The following is a 20884-nucleotide window of genomic DNA, read 5'->3' as shown; positions in this document are numbered from 1 at the left end:
TAACAAACTTCCAATATTTTAAAGTGGTGAATGCCTTAAATGTCTGAAATGAATGGAAGGGGTTGAACTAAAAAAAATTAACAAACTCTATGGCATCGACTTGGTAAATTGTTAGTAAAATAGATCCTCGAACAAAATGGGGAAAGAATGCATTATTAGTTAAGGATTCCACTATCAAATATCACGTGACATGATTTTCTAAAATACGATTAATTATTATTTTTTTCTTTGCAGGGCCACTATTGGGGTCGGTTGGATGACTCCTTACTGTGATCACCAACACAGTGATGTCCTATTTTCGTCAAGATGAACCCTCTCGCCATACATCCGATTAGTTGGGTCCTTTCGCTTCAGAGGATCGTGTGTGTGCCGCTTCAGGTGCGCGTGCCTTGTGATCAGCAACGCTGGAGACGAGAAGAGATGAAGTTTCCGTTTCTGGCTGTGCTCCACCATCTTTTCCCACCATCCCCAACAGCATCCGATCATTAAGGACAACGAGGAATCAGAAGCCTCCTCGCCTCATCCCGAGGATTTCCGAAACAATGTGTGCAATGTCAGTGTCCGTAGTACGTGGGCATCGTCCCGCTCTCGTTATATCTGTCTTCCTAGCACTGGCGTGCCCCCTGGCGGAAGGGAAAAATTCCTCCCAGTGCAAAGACGGCCTTATCATTCCCTTGTGGCTCCCCATAGAAAACCTAAGCAAAGGGGACGTGGTGGCAAGGGGGTTGGTGTATTTCATTGCCTTGGTGTACATGTTCGTAGGAGTGTCCATCGTTGCCGACCGCTTCATGGCGGCCATCGAAGTGATCACCTCCAAGGAGAAGGAGGTCGTCATCAAAAAACCAAACGGCGAGACCCAGACGATCAGCGTGAGGATATGGAACGAGACTGTCTCCAACTTGACCCTTATGGCTTTGGGGTCGTCGGCGCCGGAAATACTTCTCTCGGTCATTGAAATATACGCACAAAATTTTCAAGCTGGGGATCTGGGTCCCGGCACTATTGTCGGCAGTGCGGCGTTCAACATGTTCGTCATCATATCGATCTGCGTGTGGTCTATTCCTTCCACCGAAGTGCGGAGAATCAAACATCTGCGGGTGTTTTTCGTCACCATGACCTGGAGCGTGTTTGCGTACATCTGGCTCTACCTGATCCTCACCTGGTCCTCGTACGGAGTGATCGAAGTGTGGGAAGGACTCGTGACGTTTCTCTTCTTCCCGACCACCGTCCTAACGGCGTACATCGCCGACCGGAGGCTGCTGATTTACAAGTACTTGTCGAAGAAGTACCGGATGAACAAAAGGGGTGTAATCGTTGGGGGAGAAGGGGAGGGAGACGTCGAGATGGGGATCAACAAGTCCAACATTCCCGACGGCGGACTCAAAGTGTTCGAAGAGGAAGAGAACGAGGAAGTGAAGGAGTTCGAGGAGCACAGAAGGGAATACATTCAGCTGCTGAGGGAGCTGAGGAGGAAGCATCCGGACTGTGGCATGGAGGAGCTGGAGATGATGGCCAGAGAGGAGATTCTCAACCGAGGTCCGAAAAGCAGGGCCTACTACCGACTCCAAGCAACGAAAAAACTGACAGGAGGGGGGAACATGATCAAGAGGAAGGTGGAGAGGCTCGAGCCGGAGAAGAGCGAAGAAGAGGTGGCTCCCAAGGAGGAGATCAAAGACGACCGGGTGAGAATCTTCTTCAATCCTGGTCACTACACAGTAATGGAGAGCGTCGGACAGTTCGCCGTCAACATCACACGCGAGGGCGACCTCAGCAACACGATCTGCGTGGACTTCGAGACGGAAGATGGCACCGCCGAAGCGGGTTCGGACTACGAAGCGATCGCAGGAACCATCGTGTTCCGTCCCGGCGACTCGAACCAACAGGTGTTCATCACGGTCATCGACGACGACATCTTCGAGGAGGATGAGCACTTCTACGTCAGGCTGAGCAACGCGCGCTATCTGGGCACTCCGGATGGCATACCCCACACCATGAACGGGTCTCCGGGTCAGACTATCCCACGGCCACCGATTGAGCTTGTCACCCCGTCCATCGCCACCGTCATGATTCTGGACGACGACCACAGTGGAGTATTTAGCTTCCCAGAAGCACACATGGAGATTTCTGAGTCGGTGGGCGAGTACAGGTTAAAGGTCACTAGATGCAGTGGTGCTCGTGGAAGGGTCATAATATCGTACCGAACTGTGTCCGGCACGGCTAGACCCGAGAAGGACTACAAGCCTACGGAGGGGGAACTCTTCTTCGAGAACAACGAGACTTGGTAAGTGTGCATCGCTCTTGTTGAAAACAGGTCCAGAAACAAAAAAAATGCTTTTAATCTTCAGCGCGTCGTTTGAAATTCACTCATCCACCCACATATGGTTTCTTCTTTCTGTTTTAACTCTTTACTATCAATCTCTCACTTATTCTTTCTTTCTAAACTTAAAGCGAACGAAAAATTTAAAAAAAATAAAAAAGAAAGCAACATGATCATCTTGATCAGGTTTTCCCCTCCCGTCACGAGTTGCCTTGGTATTGCAATACTTAAACACTCCCCCCTGTAAAAAAAAATCTGCATATTTATCTTTTCCCTTATTTGCGAATTTCGATTAAGAATTTCACTGAAGTGACAGTTGTTTCGAACTAATTGGCTTTCATCAGAGCACAGTCAGCAATCCAGAATTCGTACAGCCACGCATGTCTAAATATGATGATTATTTGTAGTTGAAACCCTTAATCAAAAGAGTTAATAAAAAACTGTCTTTTAGTGCAATGCCAAGATAACTCTTGACTATAATTCATCTTGAGCTCGCGATTATTTTGAAACTTTTAAAATTTCACTGCAACAACAACAATACGCTTTGTCTATTTAAGTATAAAAACTAGTGATGGATAATATATTATCCATTATTATTTTATCCATCAGCAAACAAACGTTGCTCATCAGTAATAGAGTTAACCAACAAGAAACGTACAAGTCTTCGTAGAAATGACGACACAGTTTTGACATGTCACTATTTCAAAGTGGATTTTGATTAATGAACTTGTCAGAATTTAGACTAAATTGCAAGTGGCTTAATTGCTTCAGTATTGACCATATTCTCCTATTAATTATCTTCTAAAATATTCTGGGTGAACAGTTTTTGTTTGCAAGTAATTGTGAATAATGTTTGAAAGTTATCTTAAAGTTCAGTTCATACTGCTAGGAAGCGCGGCGGTAGTAGCTTGCAATAAATTGTAAAAGAATGGGATTGATGATAAGGCAGAAAACTAACATTTAGAACATGTCAGTATTATTTAAGTAAGATGGTTGTTCTTTTTATTCCTTGTATTGGTCTGTAACGCATTCAATACGGTCTAGATATATATTATTCTAGATACATATATATTAATAAGAGAAATATACGATCGTTGATCGTACCCATAATGCCTCTGTCTCCACAGGAGGCAAGACGTTCTTCCAAAGCAATCAACGATCTTTCTCAGAGTCATTATAGGTACGAAGACATAGTAAACAATACATGTGTATGTGTTTTCTAGGACTAGGGACACAAACAGCAGAATATTTCGAAACTAAACCAGGATTTGATTTATAGCTGCTGGACGTCAGTTAATAAAACAAAGGCGAAATTTCATGACTATAAAAGTGGGTCGAGAACATGTTCATAAAACTAGAACAGTGCTTGTATACCAAGGATCATTGTCGTATGTGTTTTTATATACTTTGTGTGAAGTCTGTGGGAAAAAAAACATCTAATATCCAACGAGCCTCCGTAGCTCAGTCGGTTAGACGAAGCCCTTTGGTCGGAAAGACCCGGATGCGATTCCCATCAGTGACTTGAGGAACCTTTATCTGGTCTCTTTCGATTAAAGGTGAGTTAGCAGGTCTTATGCGGAGTTATGGGTTTTTTGTTTCACCCGAAAACTCGGATTTTCGTTCCCTCAGAACAAGTAAACCGGCCTCTTGAATACACACGGATCTACAGGCATAAAAAATATACTTAATCCCTGATTTGGAGGGCTCAAGTTTTCCTAAGGGATGGGGGAGGAAATACGAAATAAATAAATTTAATCCACCTCCTCTTAATGTGACATTGCAGGACGAGTGTCAACTCAAATAGGATATCCATTCCCAGGAGCTTTTCTCTTGCAGATTTTCAGAAACATTGCTGTTCAAGTGGGAATTTTTCCATACTACGAGAATGTAAATCATCATTCAAATCTCCAGTGATTATATGTAAATATATGAAAACGACAACAGTAACGACACGTATTATCATTACTGTTTCTTCGCTACCGTAGCTCGAGCTATTAAAAGGACTGGAATTTATTGTGACTGTTATTGTTTCATTCGGCTTTTCATAATCTTTGTATTTCTTTCAATTTTTTCTACTTCTTTTTTATCTTCCCCCGATGAGAGATCTTCGTTCTCTTTAGTTCTATTTCTGTTCAGCTGCAGTTTTTATTCTGAGGATTGTTAATATATTTTTTTTATTTAACTTTCCAATGTTTCCTTCAAACTCCTTAACAGTAAATTGCTTAATCTGTGACATTGAAGCACAAAGTTCAGTCACCACTGATTTAATGTGCGACATCGTACTTTGGGTGGTCAATATCAAAACTAAAATGGATCGATTACCCATAACTTAAACCATAAACAAAATGAAAACTGAAAATGAAAACTGAAGTATTGAGCTAAGTTATGCTACTTTTTCTTTAAGATAATCCCAACTAGAAAATGATGCAATCCATAGTTTTCCAACATTGTGAACGGATTAGATAATTAGACAATGGTAAGTCCAAACATGAACGTTTTCACCTAGCTTTGGTCCGCCAATAAGCGGCAGGTGGTCTCAACATCAAGTGAAATAAAAATATATAAAATTAATCTCCTACCTAAATACATTCACCAGCATCGAAGATCGTGGCAAAATTCGAATCCACAGCCTGTTGATGAGAGATTGAATGCAATCCATTCACTCAACCAGTTGTGTTACTTTGTCTGCCTTATCATTTTCATGCTGTTGATTTGGAAAGAAACGCGACGTACCTAGAGAAAAATTCTTCAGTTTTGAAACAGTACAATATTTTTTTTTTAAATGTGCTTTGTTTAAAAATACGATCTCAGGTGTTTTCAAGTGAGCGGCCTTTTTCCTTTCAACCGTTCTACACACATTCATTGGAAAACTGCAAAAGTAAACATTATTGTTAGGCTCGGAAACTAAATCCATAAATATTCTTCGCGCTTTTTTGCTTATCGTTCTACTTCGCTTACACTGTAGCGTGAAAATTGAAGTATATTTCTCTCTCTCTCTCTCTCTCTCTCTCTCTCTCTCTCTCTCTCTCTCTCTCTCTCTCTCTCTCTCTCTTTCTATCTATCTGTGGAATTGTCCTAAAAGGACGGCGAAAAACAAGCAGAGAGAGGAACAGAATTGAGTATAAGTCGTTATCTACAATGTGAGAAAGACTCGTGTCGTTCTCTAAATAAATTACTGAGCGAACCCGAGAGAGAGAGAGAGAGAGAGAGAGAGAGACTAGCAGTCGGATACTTCATTTCTGTCCCTCCGTATACGTGATTAGTTCTGTAATTGTCACAGAGCCAGCTGATTCGACAAGTCAGTGCCGCACATCCCGCTCCATGCAGATAGTGTGAAACGAATGATCGCACGGACAGCTGACGAACCCTTCCGAGCGTGTGTGTGTGTGTGTGTGTGTGTGTGTACGTGCGTGCTTGTTTGCGCGCAGTTGGTTTTGCGCTTCGACGGCGGGCGCATCGAAATTGCATTTCGTCACTTTGCACTCAACTCCGGAGGAAAGTTTATTGAGTAACCTTGACAGCACCAGATAAAGCAGACTTGGTGCAGGATGGCCGACAAGATGAGAAAATCATCGCTAACACGAGCTAAATTGCCGATTATGTGCAGCAGTTAAAGATCACCCTGATTGCTGACTTGTTAGGAGACTCCGCATTGCGATTCAGTCAGCATCACTTTTTTTTTTCCTTTTGCGGATGCTTTTGACCACGTGTGCTGTTGGTGGTCGTTCAGGGGTTATCTGTACTGGTCCGGATAATCACAAACTTGCGCGAATGTCGTTCGATAAGAAAACTCTCGCTTCTGTCCAATAGGGTAAAAACAGTGGTCACTTTGGAGCAGACGGCGAGAGAGAAAGAAAGGAAATTTTCATAATGAATAATAGAGGTTGTCACTCTTCCATAATGTGTATCAATATGGTCATTAATTAATTTTTACAACCAATCATCTCTCTCTCTCCATTATAATAGTCATAACCGTTCTAGCCCACTTCCAATGTTACTTTACATAAATCTGATCTTTGACCGAATGACATTGTTCTGACTTCGTGAATATCTGCATTGAATTCTCATATGCTGTTACTATTCTTTTTTCTAAACTACACCACTGACTGATTTTTGCAAAACATACTCCTCCAGTATCATTTTAATATACAGAGGTCCCTGATTCTTCATACGTTCTATTTCTATCAGTTTCCCTGCAGTGAAATAATCTCAAACAGTTTTCATATTCAGGATCACAAGATCGAAAAATTATAATTTTCAGGATCCAAATATGAAATTTTCTATCTTATCAGCGAATAATTTTACAGTTAGTTTTTCTCCTGTATAATCATTTTAACTTATTGAAGTTAAAATGAAGATAGAATTACTTCTGTGAAGTGAAATTGTTCATATTTGGTCTAATGTATTAAAACTGAAAACTTTATTAAGAGACCATACGATTTAATGAAAAAAATACAAATTTCCACCAGTTTCACTAGCTACTGTCTAGCATTATCAAGGCTGTACTGGTGTAAATTTGGACGTGCGCATGCGTTAGTTAGAATCCGGTACATGACCACGTGTTGTGTGGTTTTCCGCTAATTGTAGTTCTGTTAAGCTGAGAGAATTGATGAGATTTTTCCATATGTCTTGAAGAATAGCACCCTGATTTCTATTTAAATTGCTGCCTATGCATAGCACCACTGCTGGTTCTTTAAAAGTTCTGTGTCTGTAGTCATCCTCGATGTAAGGCATAGAACTGTTTTTCCAGTCTATAACGTGATTGGATGTCGGAAAATGGTGAGATAAACCTGATGTAATTATTCTGCTGTGATTTACGACTCACACATGTTCTTTCTGTCTTATTTTAAGACTTCGAGAGGTCTGTCCAATGTACGATAGGCCACACGTGCGTGTAATCACATATACTCCAGGATGTTTGAAGAATGGGACTTCATTTTCAGGTGATCTTAAGACCTGTCTTATCGTAGTAGTTGGTTTAAAAACCACTCTGATGTTATGAGCTTTTAACATTCTAGCTAATTTTGTGGATACTGAACTGATATATGGAATCACTGCTGTGGACACATATTGGGAATCAGTTACACGTTGTTGGAGGTTGTCTTTGAATAGAAATTTGTTTTAAATGTTAGTGGGGTATCCATTCAGAGATAGAGTCTTAGCTATTTGCGACAGTTCTAACCGTACATCGTCTTCTTTTAAAATAGACCTTAAGGCTCTATTGCGGAACATATGAATGATGCTGTGTTTTTGTGATCGATTATGGTTTGACGAATAATGTAGATATCTTCCTGTATCTGTGAGGTTCTTGTAAATGGACAGTTGGACATATTTTCCAACATTGCACCTTCGATATGGTGGAGATATGTCGATGACGTGTTCATCATATGGAAAGATACCATGGAAAACCTTCTAGTGTTTCTTAATAAAATCCACACACTACACAATAAGATCAAATTTACTATGGAACTTAGAGAAGAACAATGAACTACTCTTTCTTCACATACTGGTGAAGAGAGAATATAACAATGTCCAACTGTCCATTTACAAGAAACCCACAGATATAAGAAGATATCTACATTATTCGTCAAACCATCATCAATCACAAAAACACAGCATTTCAGTTTTAATAGAATTACTTCGTTATGATTTGATGAAAAAAAAACAAAAACAAAATAAATTTCAATAATAAAATAAAGTTCTATCGACCGAAAGGGATTCCTAATAATCTGAAGGGTAAGCGCGTGCTGTGGATTTCCTCTCTGTAATCAACATTCAAATATGTTTCGATATTATTCTTCTCATTCTATCTCGAATTTATCCACTTTCTTTTACGCTACCAGCGTAAAATTGCAATCCGGCTACACCTTAAGAAATGAACTTTTATATCACGTTCGATTTTTATTTCATCTCAAGGCTGTTAGGAAAATACGATTCCGAATCGTATTGCCAAAGAAAAACTTGGACGAACTCTATCCCGAAGCTGTAACTTACCGTTCGGTAAAAACTCATTTCTGTAAACAATACTGGAGGAACACGCGCTGTATGTATCACGTTCCTTCTAAAATGTATTTATTTTTTAGGATTGTTTTGTGTCCATCGTTTTTAAAATGAGATGGAAGCGACACCTATCGGTTGCTGGTTTCATTTTCATAAGTCATAAGTTCGATTAGATCATCAAATCACCCGTAGTTACAATTAGTTCGTTTAGAACGTGATTCTAAAATATACGAGTGGTGAAACAGCATATAAATGAATTAACTTATAAAGGTTGTCGTGAATAAAATAACGATTAAACTAATGAAATAAATAAAGGAATTAAATAAAGTGAATGAATAGTTTAAGTGTATTGCTCCCTGCTACCTCCTCTTTTTCTTTCTCCTCGTGATCTTCGTTATTATGGTCCTGAGGTTTCCTCTTTTCGTTGCTAAGCAACTTAAAATGTAAACGTACAGGAAGTGACGTTAGACCCCAATATGCATCAAATGTAATAACATCTCTTAAACCCTGTTTAAATTCTCCTGGATGAATTCTAGGTGTCCTAATTGCACATAATATAAATAGTAAAAATTTTTTTTTCGTTAGTAAAAGAGAATGGGAAGTTTTCTAGCAATGCATCATTAAATAGCAATTTTTAATATGACAGCATTAGTTTTTTTTTTGTCATTCGTTTTTCATCTCTATCATATTTCGTTTAATTAGTTATTAGGGTTGTCACTAGTTTAAATGGATGCCTTCAACTAATCGAGTTATTTCAACATAAAAAGCATCCACTGGACGCCAAATCCTAGATGAAAAAATCATCAGGAACACAATCATTCTAATCTTTTGTCCTCTCATTTGGTAATTTCCTGTTCCAATTTAAAAATAATTAGGTGTTTAATGCCACTCTTTCTTCTACCAGACTTTTCAGAATAAAGTAGGGTCTTTCTAATTCTTTAGAACCCTTTTAAACTCTACTTCAATCTATTTTGTTTGTTTGTTTTTTCTCGGCATAATTTTTGGATTTATTTCCTTTACCATTTGTAGTGTCGTGTTTATCAGCTTCTGATGCGGGTTGCATCAGTGGTACTCACTAGAGGACAAGACGTATTTTCTCTTTTATTATTTCATTCCTTTTCCTCTTCAGAAACAAATAATTCACTTGGTCCATTCACTTGAACAACGCATCCTCTAATGACATCTCAGCAAGAAAATTGCGATCATAACTCATCCTTGCGAGTGCTTCAAGTAAGTTAGGTTTGCTGATTGAATTTTGCCCTCTTGCGTTCATTCTTCTAATTTTCTGTTATCTCTTCAAATAATGCTTTTTTTTTCTTTCATTCAGACAGTGCGTTCTTTGTGCTTCTCCAAGCTCTCCTGGCTATGTTTATAACGATGTGTCTGTGTGTGTTTGTGTCATTATTCTGTATAAGTATCATAACATCATTAATAAAAAGGATGTTGGACACTCACGAGCCGGTACAGAGAAGAATAATATTACGCAAGAAATAAAAACGACTCAAGAAAAGAATATCTTTTAGACTAAGTAAGAAACGAGGATGAAATATCGAATTTCTGAAATGTATATTTTCACTTTCTCCTGGTATACTTGTATTCAAATTCATAAATAGCATTTCTGAATTTAAATAATGTTGATTAATCCGTAATCTATTTCACTTCAATGCAAATAGCAATATTTTTATAATCAGCTCGACTACGTCAATACTAGCTAGATTATAGCATTCCTTGAACCACTAAACATGCGATGATTATTTTTGCATCATCTTAGTTATATCAGTGGAAAACTACTCGTATATGCAGAGTTTATAGTTTCCTATCAAAATTACACATTAAGCTGTGTTTTAAATTATGGCTTTATTTATATCTGTATATTTGCTTCTTTTATGAACTATCCATGAACATTCATGAGCTCCAAACTGCTAGCAAAACAACTGGCCTAAAGGTAAACCTATAGAAGACCCAAGTTATGTTCAATAGCTCTGTCCAACCAAAAATAATAAAAATCAATTATGAGGAAATTAAGCAAGTACATTACATATAGGACAACAGATATCAATGGAAAAAAATATCATGGAAATTAAAAATCACGAAATTAAAACGCGCACGATGCTTGGGTGGAAAGCATTTCGAAAATTACATTCAATATTCAAAAGCCAACTACCATTTATACCTGAAGAGGAAAGTTTTTAACCAGTGTATTCTTCCTATATTGATATATGACTGTGAAACATGGTGGTGGAAGTGGGCGGTAGATGGCGTTGATGGAGACGATTCGTAGTAGAGGTTCGGTGTAGTAGTTGAGACAGTTATAGGTGTCCTCCCGCGATGCGTCCTCGGACTTCTTGGAGGTGTCAGGAATAATAATAATAATAAACATGGACACTAAATGCAAAGAAAATTCAAAAATTAAGAACAACACAATTTAGTATGGAAAGAAGTATGCTTGGTATCACAAGACTGGATCACAAGAGACATAGGTGGATAAGAAACCAAACCAAAGTCTCTGAACATCATAGGAAAAGTGAAACAGCGGAAGGGCAGTGGGCTGGGCATATTGCTCGAAGACAAGATCAACGATGGACAAAAGAAGTACTGGATTGAATTCCACGACAGGAAAAACGACCACAACCCCGACCTAAGATCACAGTGAATTGATGATATCATCAGATTTGCAGAGTGACATGGGAAAGGAGAGCCCTGGACAGACAGTTCTGGAAACATCTTGGAAAGGCCTTCATCCAGCAGTGGATCGATAATGGCTGATGATGATGATTTGTTTCTTTGTTTAACATATGCTGTGTGTTTTCTTTTTATCAATCCAATAGTTGGTGAGATAGCAACTCTCCTAGGGAGTTATTTCCGTCGCCTTCCTTGTCCAATAGTATTATTCTATGACGGTAGATACGTGTGTTCAGGTTTTGTCTGTTTTCAGGGCAAACAAATTCGAGTTCCTAAGAGAAAAAAAAAAAACTCAGCATATGAGGCCCGCTAACTTACCTTTCCTTTAAACACACTGCTAGGAGGTTGCTCACATCACAGATGGCATTCATACAAGTATTTTGAACCAAAGGCTCAGTCGACACCAACTGGAGCTCCTTGTTTAACATATCTATATACTAATCTTTCTTATGTCTTTGAGCAACAGGCCACTTTTCATACTTATGTGTTTGCTGCGCCTATTTCTCACTTATTTCTCTATATTGGCTAATATGGCACTTATGTCTCTGCACTGCCTATTTCGCACTAATTCCTTTGTGTCTCTGCCTATTTCAAAACTAGGTCTCTGTTGTTGCTCTGCCTACACCCTACTTATGTAGGCCTTTGTCTATTTTCAAATATGTTCCTGTCGCTAAACTGTATATATTTGTGATATTTTTCTGTTAAGGGGGTTTTTAAAAATGAAAAAGGTCCTGAAGAAGATTTCACAACTAAACATTTTATTAAGAAACAAGAAAAGGGCTTAGGTTTTCGCATCAAACAATATCTCGACAATATTCCTTATCCAGTAAGTTGCCCAAGAGAGAGAGAGACGTTTCTCGTGCCGTACAAAATCTTCATCTCTGGAGACAGTGCGGGCAACGTGTGTCGCTGTGTGTCGAACACCACTAACAACACACTATCCTCACTTCACGACAATTGTTCGGGCTATGAATTTTTCATTTCTGCTGACTGAGTGACGGAAGAAACAAGACATTTACAAAGACGTGTCTCTTTCTAACGTTATCGCTTATAGATGTTTATTTTCTGCCAAATGTCTGCTTTCGTTGGATTTGCGGAGGGGGGGGGATATAATGCGTTTCGTTTGCGTCAGTGAGAAATAAACAATTTGAAGTGATGGTTGAAGAATTGTTGTTTCTGGTTAATTCTTTATAGGATATTTAATCCAGTAACGAATCTCTATTAATGTCTTCGTGAAAATAGCATACTGGAGACAAATATTATTCGGGTAATGTTGAAAAATCGCAATGTTTATGGCGTATATTCACATTCATATAATAGATTCCAAAGTATGCGTAAATATAATATAAATTACGAGTGGATCAACTAATACGATAGTGTTGATGATCTTTCTCCTAACTCTTTTTATTTTTTTTTTGTTTCATCTAATGAGATCATGATAAGTTTTATTTGAAAACTTATCATGTTTTCAAAGAAAAATGAAAAATATGAACATGTATTTTTTTTTTCATTTAGAGCATTCATCTTCTCTCTCTCTCTCTCTCTTCATTAATTCAGACTTGGGTATCTTTATTACTTTCTCAGCTAGGTTATAATGCGATACATTCGTCGTCATATTTTTTTTTTAATTTTTGCATGCACAGTAAAGGTTCTACTTTTCAAAAATGACTCGAGATGGGTATGCAACGAAAAAAATAATTAAAGAAATACGGAAAAAATAAATACCTTAAATATGTTGTTCAAACTAAAAGTTAGGAATTTAAAGCTGGATGTATAAACTGCTAACGTAGTTTTACTAAACGAAACAAAGATAAGAACGATTTTTACAGTTAAATGTGAATGGTAAGAAAGCTTTCATGGCTTCCATAATAATGAAAACTTGGAAATAGCTTTTTTAGAAAAATAAATAAATAATAATTATTACAATTATTATCCAATGGCGAATCCAGGCCAACACTCTGCGCTTCCCAGGGATGTATGTTTATTAGAATTACCACCAGGTATGTAAGATTGCGAGGGCGTTTATTTCATGTAAATTAACTGTGCGTGTGTTCTCCGGCTGGTTGTCTACTTTAAAGGTGATGTCAAATGTCCAGAATGAAATGCTTGTCAACTCAACTCCGTATAGATGCTTTTGAGTCATATTCTGTTAAAAAAAGCCCTTATAAAGATTCCTGGTATCCTATAAGAGACGTGAATCTGCTCTCATCATCCAAAGAACATGGGCGTATCAATATAATGAATTTTATCCATAATAAACACAATTTTGTTCTTGTTGAGTTAGGGTGGTGGTAATCCGATTGTACAGAATCTTAATCATGGGTGCTACATAGTTCCAATCGAGATCTTTAAAAAAATCACAGATTTGTTTGCAGGGCTTAATGAAATAGCGCACACGTGTGCATGATAGATAGCCTAACTAAACACGGTAATCCTTTGTTTTTCTTCGTTGGTTGAAGCTCCATCGATGATGCCTTTTGTTTGGAAAGCCCTAGCCTAGTTTTCGGATATAAAAACCATGCTAGGGCATGATTTTTATTTCCGAAAACTTTGATCTTTTTACCTCGAAAAACAGACACAATCGGCTAGAAGAACACACAGTTAATAGATATTAGCAACAAAGTAGACACAGCCAACAATAATGCTTACCTATTTCGTTCTCCTCTTTGTGAAGGGTAAAGAGAGATATATATTAGCAACTACTTACCTGTTTGAAGTTAAACGTTTGTAACTGACTAGACTAATTAATTACAAATATATTTCTCTCAAAGTATTTATGTCAACTATGTAAACTGAATAGAAAATAAACCAACTTTTAAGTAAATGAAGAAAGTTTAAATTGTAATCATAAGCTAATAGGTTTCATTCTTTAGAACTATTGTTCTGTAATGAATTGTTCCAATTCTGAAACGCCATTTCAACAGCTATTGTTATTCCCCACTTCGTATACTATACAGTCATAGTTGAACAAACAATGGTTTAAGGAAACCATTGTTTGTTCTCACATTGTACTTATAACAATATGTTCACATATTGTTGTCGCGATTATCGTTAAGCCTAAACGTAGTGTTTATCAAGCAATACGGATAAGCTTCTTTTCACGAGGTGGTATGTGACTTAGAAAGATATTTTCGTCTTGCGCTGAAAGGACAGATTCCATTATGGCTTTCAGTACATGTGGCTATAAAGGAAGGAAGGAAAATTATCTCTAAGCGTCACGTATGGATCGTAACAATGCGTCAGAGAATCGTAAACCAATGTTGTTTTTCTTCAAAGATTAGAAGTATTTAAAAGGTTTTAGCACTCATCATAAGATGAGTGCTAAATCAAAGCATGACAATCTTCTCTTCAAAATAAAATAAGTCGAAAACAATGGATATTTTGCATACTTATTGGATATCACGTGTTGCCATCTTTCGGTCGATGGTTTTATTTCAAATATACATTAGCGAATAATGACTTAGAATATGAAGAGAAACTAAACAAAAAAAAATCGATTTTTTTTTTTACATCTCTTGACACTAAAATGGAGAAGTGTGTGGCAAACGAGATCACACTTGATACGTAAGATTCTCTTTAACCTTAATGATATTTCGGTGCTAATATTGTACATATGCAGTAAGTAGAGTGCACACATTTACAGAGAGATGGGATAGCGTGTCATGTGTGTGTGGCGCCGCTAAATTGCCACTCTGGAACTGCCCCAGAGAGATTAGCAAGCAAGCCACGTCATTCTGTACTAAGAAGAGGGAACTTCAACTCTTTTCAAGAAATGGAAATGTTTAAGCAGAAACTTACGGAGAATAACAGATGAAAATAATGATAATCCGATCCCTACCGAAACATAATATAATTACTAAAGATATTCCTATTAAAAGACATAAATTCCTATTAAAAGACATAAAGGTGGTACTATCCTTAAATCTATTTTATATTGTATCGGTCGAAACTTTCTTAGGATATTTATCTGCTCGACAATAAATAAACAAAAAAAAAAATACATTTAGGCTTCGCTAAAATCACTAGTACTTAAATCAGTCTGTAGGTGGCGCTGTTAGTTTTGCGTGTGTGGTCAAAGCTATCACAACACGCAAATAGATATTTTATTAAGTGCTGAGGGATATTACTGTATCCCAAAATAAAGCTAAGAGCATTTCCTTTTACATTTACTATGTATAGTAAACAGGGCAGTATGTCTGTGTCTTAACTTCGCCACTGTTCGTTTGTTTCAAAATAAAGTGCAGCGTAATTTCTTCATGCATTAGAATGGATAGCGTGTGATGCTTCCCTGCATAGCTGATAAGTAATGCTAGTCAGTATCCTTGCAGGTTTTGTACTTGCGTTATCAGAAGATTATCACAATTAACTCCCTTAAAAATAAACATTTAATTTTAAAATATTTTGAATTTTAATCTACACGCTTAAATATTCTTTCTCTCAAGTTACTTTAAATGGTTTTATGTACACGAACGCTCTTCTTATTCCATGACCTGTGCGACTTTCCAAACGATCCTTTAGACTTTACGATAGGCAACGGGAAAAGATGGATGGTAAAGCCATACCATCTTCAAGACATTTTAGACGTTTCCGTATCGATTACCTGACAGGGTGACCTTCAAGGAAGTGCAGACAGACCGTGCACAAGTCTGCGATCTATTGCTAGAGTGGATGAGGGTTGCACCAGATTCTCACCACACATACACACACACACCTTGCAACACCATGCATCCAGAGTGTCAAAGTGTCAACACTGGAAGGACACTGTAAGAATCATTGAAAGCAGGAAGTCAACTGTCCTTCATACAAGACGCACAATATAAATTCTTCCTACAGCAACGTTAAATTTACGTGCTATAATAGGCAAGCCTAAATCTCTATTCGGTTTCTGCTTGCTGGATAATAATGATATTGAATAATAACAAATACCTTAGCTACGTAATGTAACTCAAACATTGTTTAAACGTGGAAATTTACATGCCCCATTGTTGCTCTTTACACCCATTGTTTATTTTAACAATAAACTTCGTCGCATTTATTAATATTCGGTCTAAATGAGCAAGTGTTCCAACATTATAGGAATGAAATTCAAAATAGCATTATTAAAACATATCTCATTTCTGAATGCAACCAGTTGCCGTCTGTATCGTAGCGGAACGTCCTTTGTTCTCAGTCGATATATATCTTAACGCAATTATTGAATTAAATGATAGTTGATCTCATTACATGATAAATAATTATCTCCAATTCCCATTTACTAAGGTGTACTCTACTTTAGTAAATGGGAACAATGTAATTTGTCTAATACAAATAAATTTCTCTGTAGGATAACAAACATCGCGTTATTTAAACAACCCAATAGATTCATAGTATAGTGAAATATTCAAAAGCACACAAGTGATAAAAAACAACAACAATGGTAATTTGTTTATTCTCGTTGTGAGTTATCTGAAGACAGTAAAAGATAATGGGTAGTTCTGGGACTTAGTAACGTTTCTACGCATTTCTTTATGCAATGTGTTTGGCAGAAGACCCAAAGCATTATGTAAATACGAAAGGGATTTTTGCACTGCATTTCTCGCCAAAATAATATTAGCAATTTCTTGACGTTACCTTATCATTTAGGGCGGGCAGATTTTGTACACGATGTTGATGTTTAGGTTAGAATGATGATAATGGTAGTTGAAGTCGTTGGAGAAGAAAGATTTAGAAAACTATTGGCTCCTTGCCACGTCTTACTTCCGAAGTAAAGAGTCTTAAAAGTCACTACTAAACCCACAGTTCATAGTCTTGGTAGCTATAAGTTTGCTTAATGTACTGAAAATTTCTTCGGGTATAAACATTCCTCGTAAAATTACTAGTGCTGCCCTCTAGCGATTTAATACCATAATCTGTCTACAAAAAGGTTCCTGAAGAAATTAAAAAAAAAAACTAAACTAAGTATTATATTAAATATAAAGAGATCGTAAAATATTAAAATATTCCGCTGTTGTCTTAAGCAATTAATAAGCAAGTATGAAAAATATTATGAAGAGGAATTTCGCGCATGCGCTGTGCCTCTCACTGATGTCAACAATTAGATACTGATGTCTAAGTGTTATAAATGATATTTCATTATTGTCAATATGATGATCACAGTTAATACAATCCAGTAGCATTTTTGTAGAGTGATGTGAATCCATCAACAAGAAACAGATGCCGTATTCTAAAAAAATAATATCTTCACTTGGAGCTAATTTATCCAAAAACAGTGAGAACAGACCCTCTATTTAATATAGGAATTAAGCAGTTTTGAGTAATTTTACTGAAACCACCGGTACTATAGACGTTCTGGAAGCTTCGCCTCACCCGTCATCAAATCAATACACATCTGCATTAATACAGACTTGCAACAACCCCTAATGAAAGCCTTAATTTCTTCTTGCACTCGTTTTATTCTTTCCAAGTACTGTGGAGCGTGCAAAATAAAAGAAAATCTGTCCTTATAATAACCATTAAGGAAATTCTTATGACCTCCAAGAATACGTTTTATGATTCTTCGAGCAAAACATTCACTCTCTCTCTTGTAGCGACCTCTGGTGTTGAAAATCTTCTCTATCTGCATGTGCAAGTAATCCTTCAAAATAGAGCTACAGCTTTCACTTCGGTATGACATGCAAGAGGGCGTGTAACCGTTGCTAGGAAACACAATGAGCCTATAATAATCCTGGTTTTGTTTTGAACTTAAATAATGCATATGCTTAGTAGAGAATGCGAAGGAATTTATGTTTTTTATTGGAGGTTTTTTTTTTCAATATTTTCGCATTATTTTGCTTCGTTGGTAGGGATAAGTTAGTTTGAAATCTTTCTTGTAATCCTAACAACAATTTTTTGGTAAACTTCATCCGAAGAAGAGTGAAATATATTTAAGGATAATCAAAAAAAAAAAATAAGTGTGTTTGCATGAGTTAAAACAGTCGGCGTTTTAAGTGCACCTACACTTTATTCAATCTGGGTTACCTATTAATTAAACTATTTTAACCTTCTGCCCTCAAAACAACCCACTTTTCACTTTAGCAAGTTAGCTCAGAATGTTTTTTTTTTTTAAATCTTCGACTTCCTTCTTCTTTACACGTGTTCAAACACAGCCAGTGAGGAGTTTTAACCTAAGTGTAGCGAAGAGCTCTTAGCCCGCAGTGATAATCTTCATAATTGCTTGAACTGTGTGTTGACACAGTTGGTCAAACACACGGGCTGTCAACTGCCTCTACATTACAGCATCTGGAACGTTCACGCGGAGTTGGGGATAGGAGACAAGATGCTGTGGTTCTCTGCTTAGAGTATTAGCATGTGGTCTGAAAGGCCACCTGCTTGTGTTGGACATATTTAGACGAATAAGTCTTACCAACATGATGAAAGATGAATGCGGATGCATAAACTAACAACTTGCTGTAGTCATCCTGGAACACAGATGTTCACAGTAAAGATGTCTTTCCAAGAGTGTCTGAGATACGTAACATTGGTTTGTGGGCATCTTTGAATTAAAATTATTTCTTTGCAACGAAAATGACATTTTCTGGTTTAAAAACATTCTCTCTCTCTCTCTCTCTCTCTCGCACAAAAACGAAAGAACCAAAAATCCCACCACTAGAAATAAACTGAATAAATATATACTGAACCCTTTAATTGTATTATTAACTTAACCCATTCTCATCTCAAATCCAACTTTTCAGCGAGATTATTTACACTCGTGTTTCACAAACTATTTCATTTCAAAAGATTCAGCAAAAACGAATGTGACAGTCACTCAGATAATATTTATTCCATTTTATAGTATGGATTTTTGATAATTCATCGCATTTTAACATCCCTGCCTTAAAAAAAGTCTTTGATTCGTACACGAGGTTGGAACGTCACGTGATTTTCACAAAAAAATATGATTCCCGTAATAATTTTAAGTGTGATTACCGAGTGCTTGGATCACTGATTAGTCTCCGTAACAGTCCAAACCTAACTTAGATGTTATGATGCCGGAGTCTCTGTAGGTCAGATGTAGCTCCTTAGCTTAGAATCCTGTCTGTGAGGCAAAGACCCTTTATTAGGACTTTTTAATCAAAGGTGAATAAGCCAGTCGCACACAGAGGGGGGAAGGCTCCCAGAAAATAATTTTTTTTCCATCTCGCAAAACAGGCACCTTGAACGCATATCTACAGACAAAGAATACTTATTTGTATTCCCTAGATGAAAGCTACTCCAACTAGTTACTCTACGGATTGACTACCGCCAGAGGGAGATTATGATGAGGATGATTAACCCATCATTTTATTGGGCTGAAACAGAACACCGTTATGAGGTCCTAATTGGATTCTATTCGTAACCGAGGCCTGCATATGCAAACATTGCTACGTCGAACTGTATCTGTAATACTCAACCTCGGTAGCATCCTTCATTTCCTTTACTGATTAAATTTTATATAAATCATTTTTCTCTCATGCATGATCATTAGAAATAGGATTGATCTGCTTCTTTAAAGAGCAGAAGAAGACTTCACACTGATCCTGTGCAAAACTTTTGTTTGGCACAAGAGCAGTATGCTGAACAGAATGCTGAGGAGCAGAATAATGAGGTTGACAGCACATCTGGTGGAAAACCTTTCAGAAAGAATTTCTTTAATATTTTCTGATTTAAATCAAATCAAAAGAGAAAAGAAAATTTTCCCCAATAAAGTCAGAATCATAAGAATCATTGATGGAACTGGTGCTGAAATTCGAAGTCTTCAGATAGATTAGTTTACGTAGCAGGAAGAAAAGCGTGGTCGTTCTCTGCGTGACACGTCTTATAAATGAATCTAAAGTTGTGTAGTGAAGGTGGATGAAATAACAACGTACTGGAGAAGTTAAACTTTCCGAGTCTACTGCTCTAAAATTGTCATTGCGGCTTTTGTTCGGTGCGATTTTGGACAGTTGTTACATCATCTGGTGACTGATAATTTGTTTCCAGCTTCTTGACAATCTAAATGCTGTAAACCGTTCTCTCTCTCCAAGCATACTCGAGTCTCTTACTTAATTTAAAGCATGTGTGTTATATCTTTGAAAACACGCAATTCTAACACGCTCTGCAGTTGCAATATGCTTGCTCCTAATGCCTCTCTCTTGTTGCAATTCTTCCTCTTGACGTGCTCCAACAAGAGCAGATTTTTCATTTGGAAATGAAATCTTACGTCATAGTCGTGTATAACATTAAGCAAGCACATCCGTTGCAAGCACCTACAACTGCACGAGCAGTCTTGCGTATGTTTGTGCGTGTTTGCTTAGATTAACATAAAAAAGACATTGCAAACAGTGCATTTATTAGAATAGTCTTAATGTTTGCTCATCTTTCTCGAAGAGTGGGAAAGGAGAGAAAGAATGATTTGTTAGGAAATTGTAAAGAACGAAAGAAAAAGAATGCGATCCACACTCCTCACAATTAGAGGTCAGAGAAGGAAACCTTTTGTTTCTAAGAACATAAAACTAATTTTATAAACCGAACAAGAACTGTGTTATGCTCAGGGAAAAAATAGATTCTCGTTTTTCTTCATAATTTGCTCTTAAAGATATTTTAAAGGATTTTCTAGTACCTATTTATATAATAAGCTGACTTCTCTGAAACTGCTTTATGTATTCGCAATGCAAAGCGCACACGCACTAACACATACACATACGTTCTGCTATATGAGTTGATGTTTACAATCCACACTGGTGTATCTATCGTGCACCGATCAAGGTATTTGTTCCGCATTACTACATGCAAAGAGCAACTTTTGCTTATGGCAATCACAATAAAAATCTGTACGCGATTCTTCGTGTAAAGACGTTTTCATGTGTTTGTGATGAAGTAAAATATGGAGGAAAACAGAATTTCTTGATA

The 20884-nt window shown here is 37.3% G+C and overlaps 1 protein-coding gene across 1 annotated transcript in view; it reads left to right on the top strand.

The window, feature by feature from the left end:
- The first annotated feature begins 397 nt into the window (after window positions 1-397).
- The window catches only part of LOC150101622 (sodium/calcium exchanger 3-like), a 76111-nt gene continuing 55624 nt past the window's right edge, over window positions 398-20884 (top strand). Inside the window, exon 1 of the mRNA XM_090400396.1 lies at window positions 398-2281. Coding sequence (XP_090256522.1) covers window positions 543-2281 — 1739 coding nt within the window. The 5' untranslated portion in view covers window positions 398-542. The remainder of the gene's footprint in view (window positions 2282-20884) is intronic.

Source organism: Typopeltis vanoorti, chromosome 11 (assembly GCF_054136105.1).
Source record: "Typopeltis vanoorti isolate ZY-2024b chromosome 11, IOZ_Tvanoo_1.0, whole genome shotgun sequence".
NCBI lineage: Eukaryota > Metazoa > Arthropoda > Arachnida > Uropygi > Thelyphonidae > Typopeltis > Typopeltis vanoorti.
This window is presented reverse-complemented; position numbering and strand designations above follow the sequence as displayed.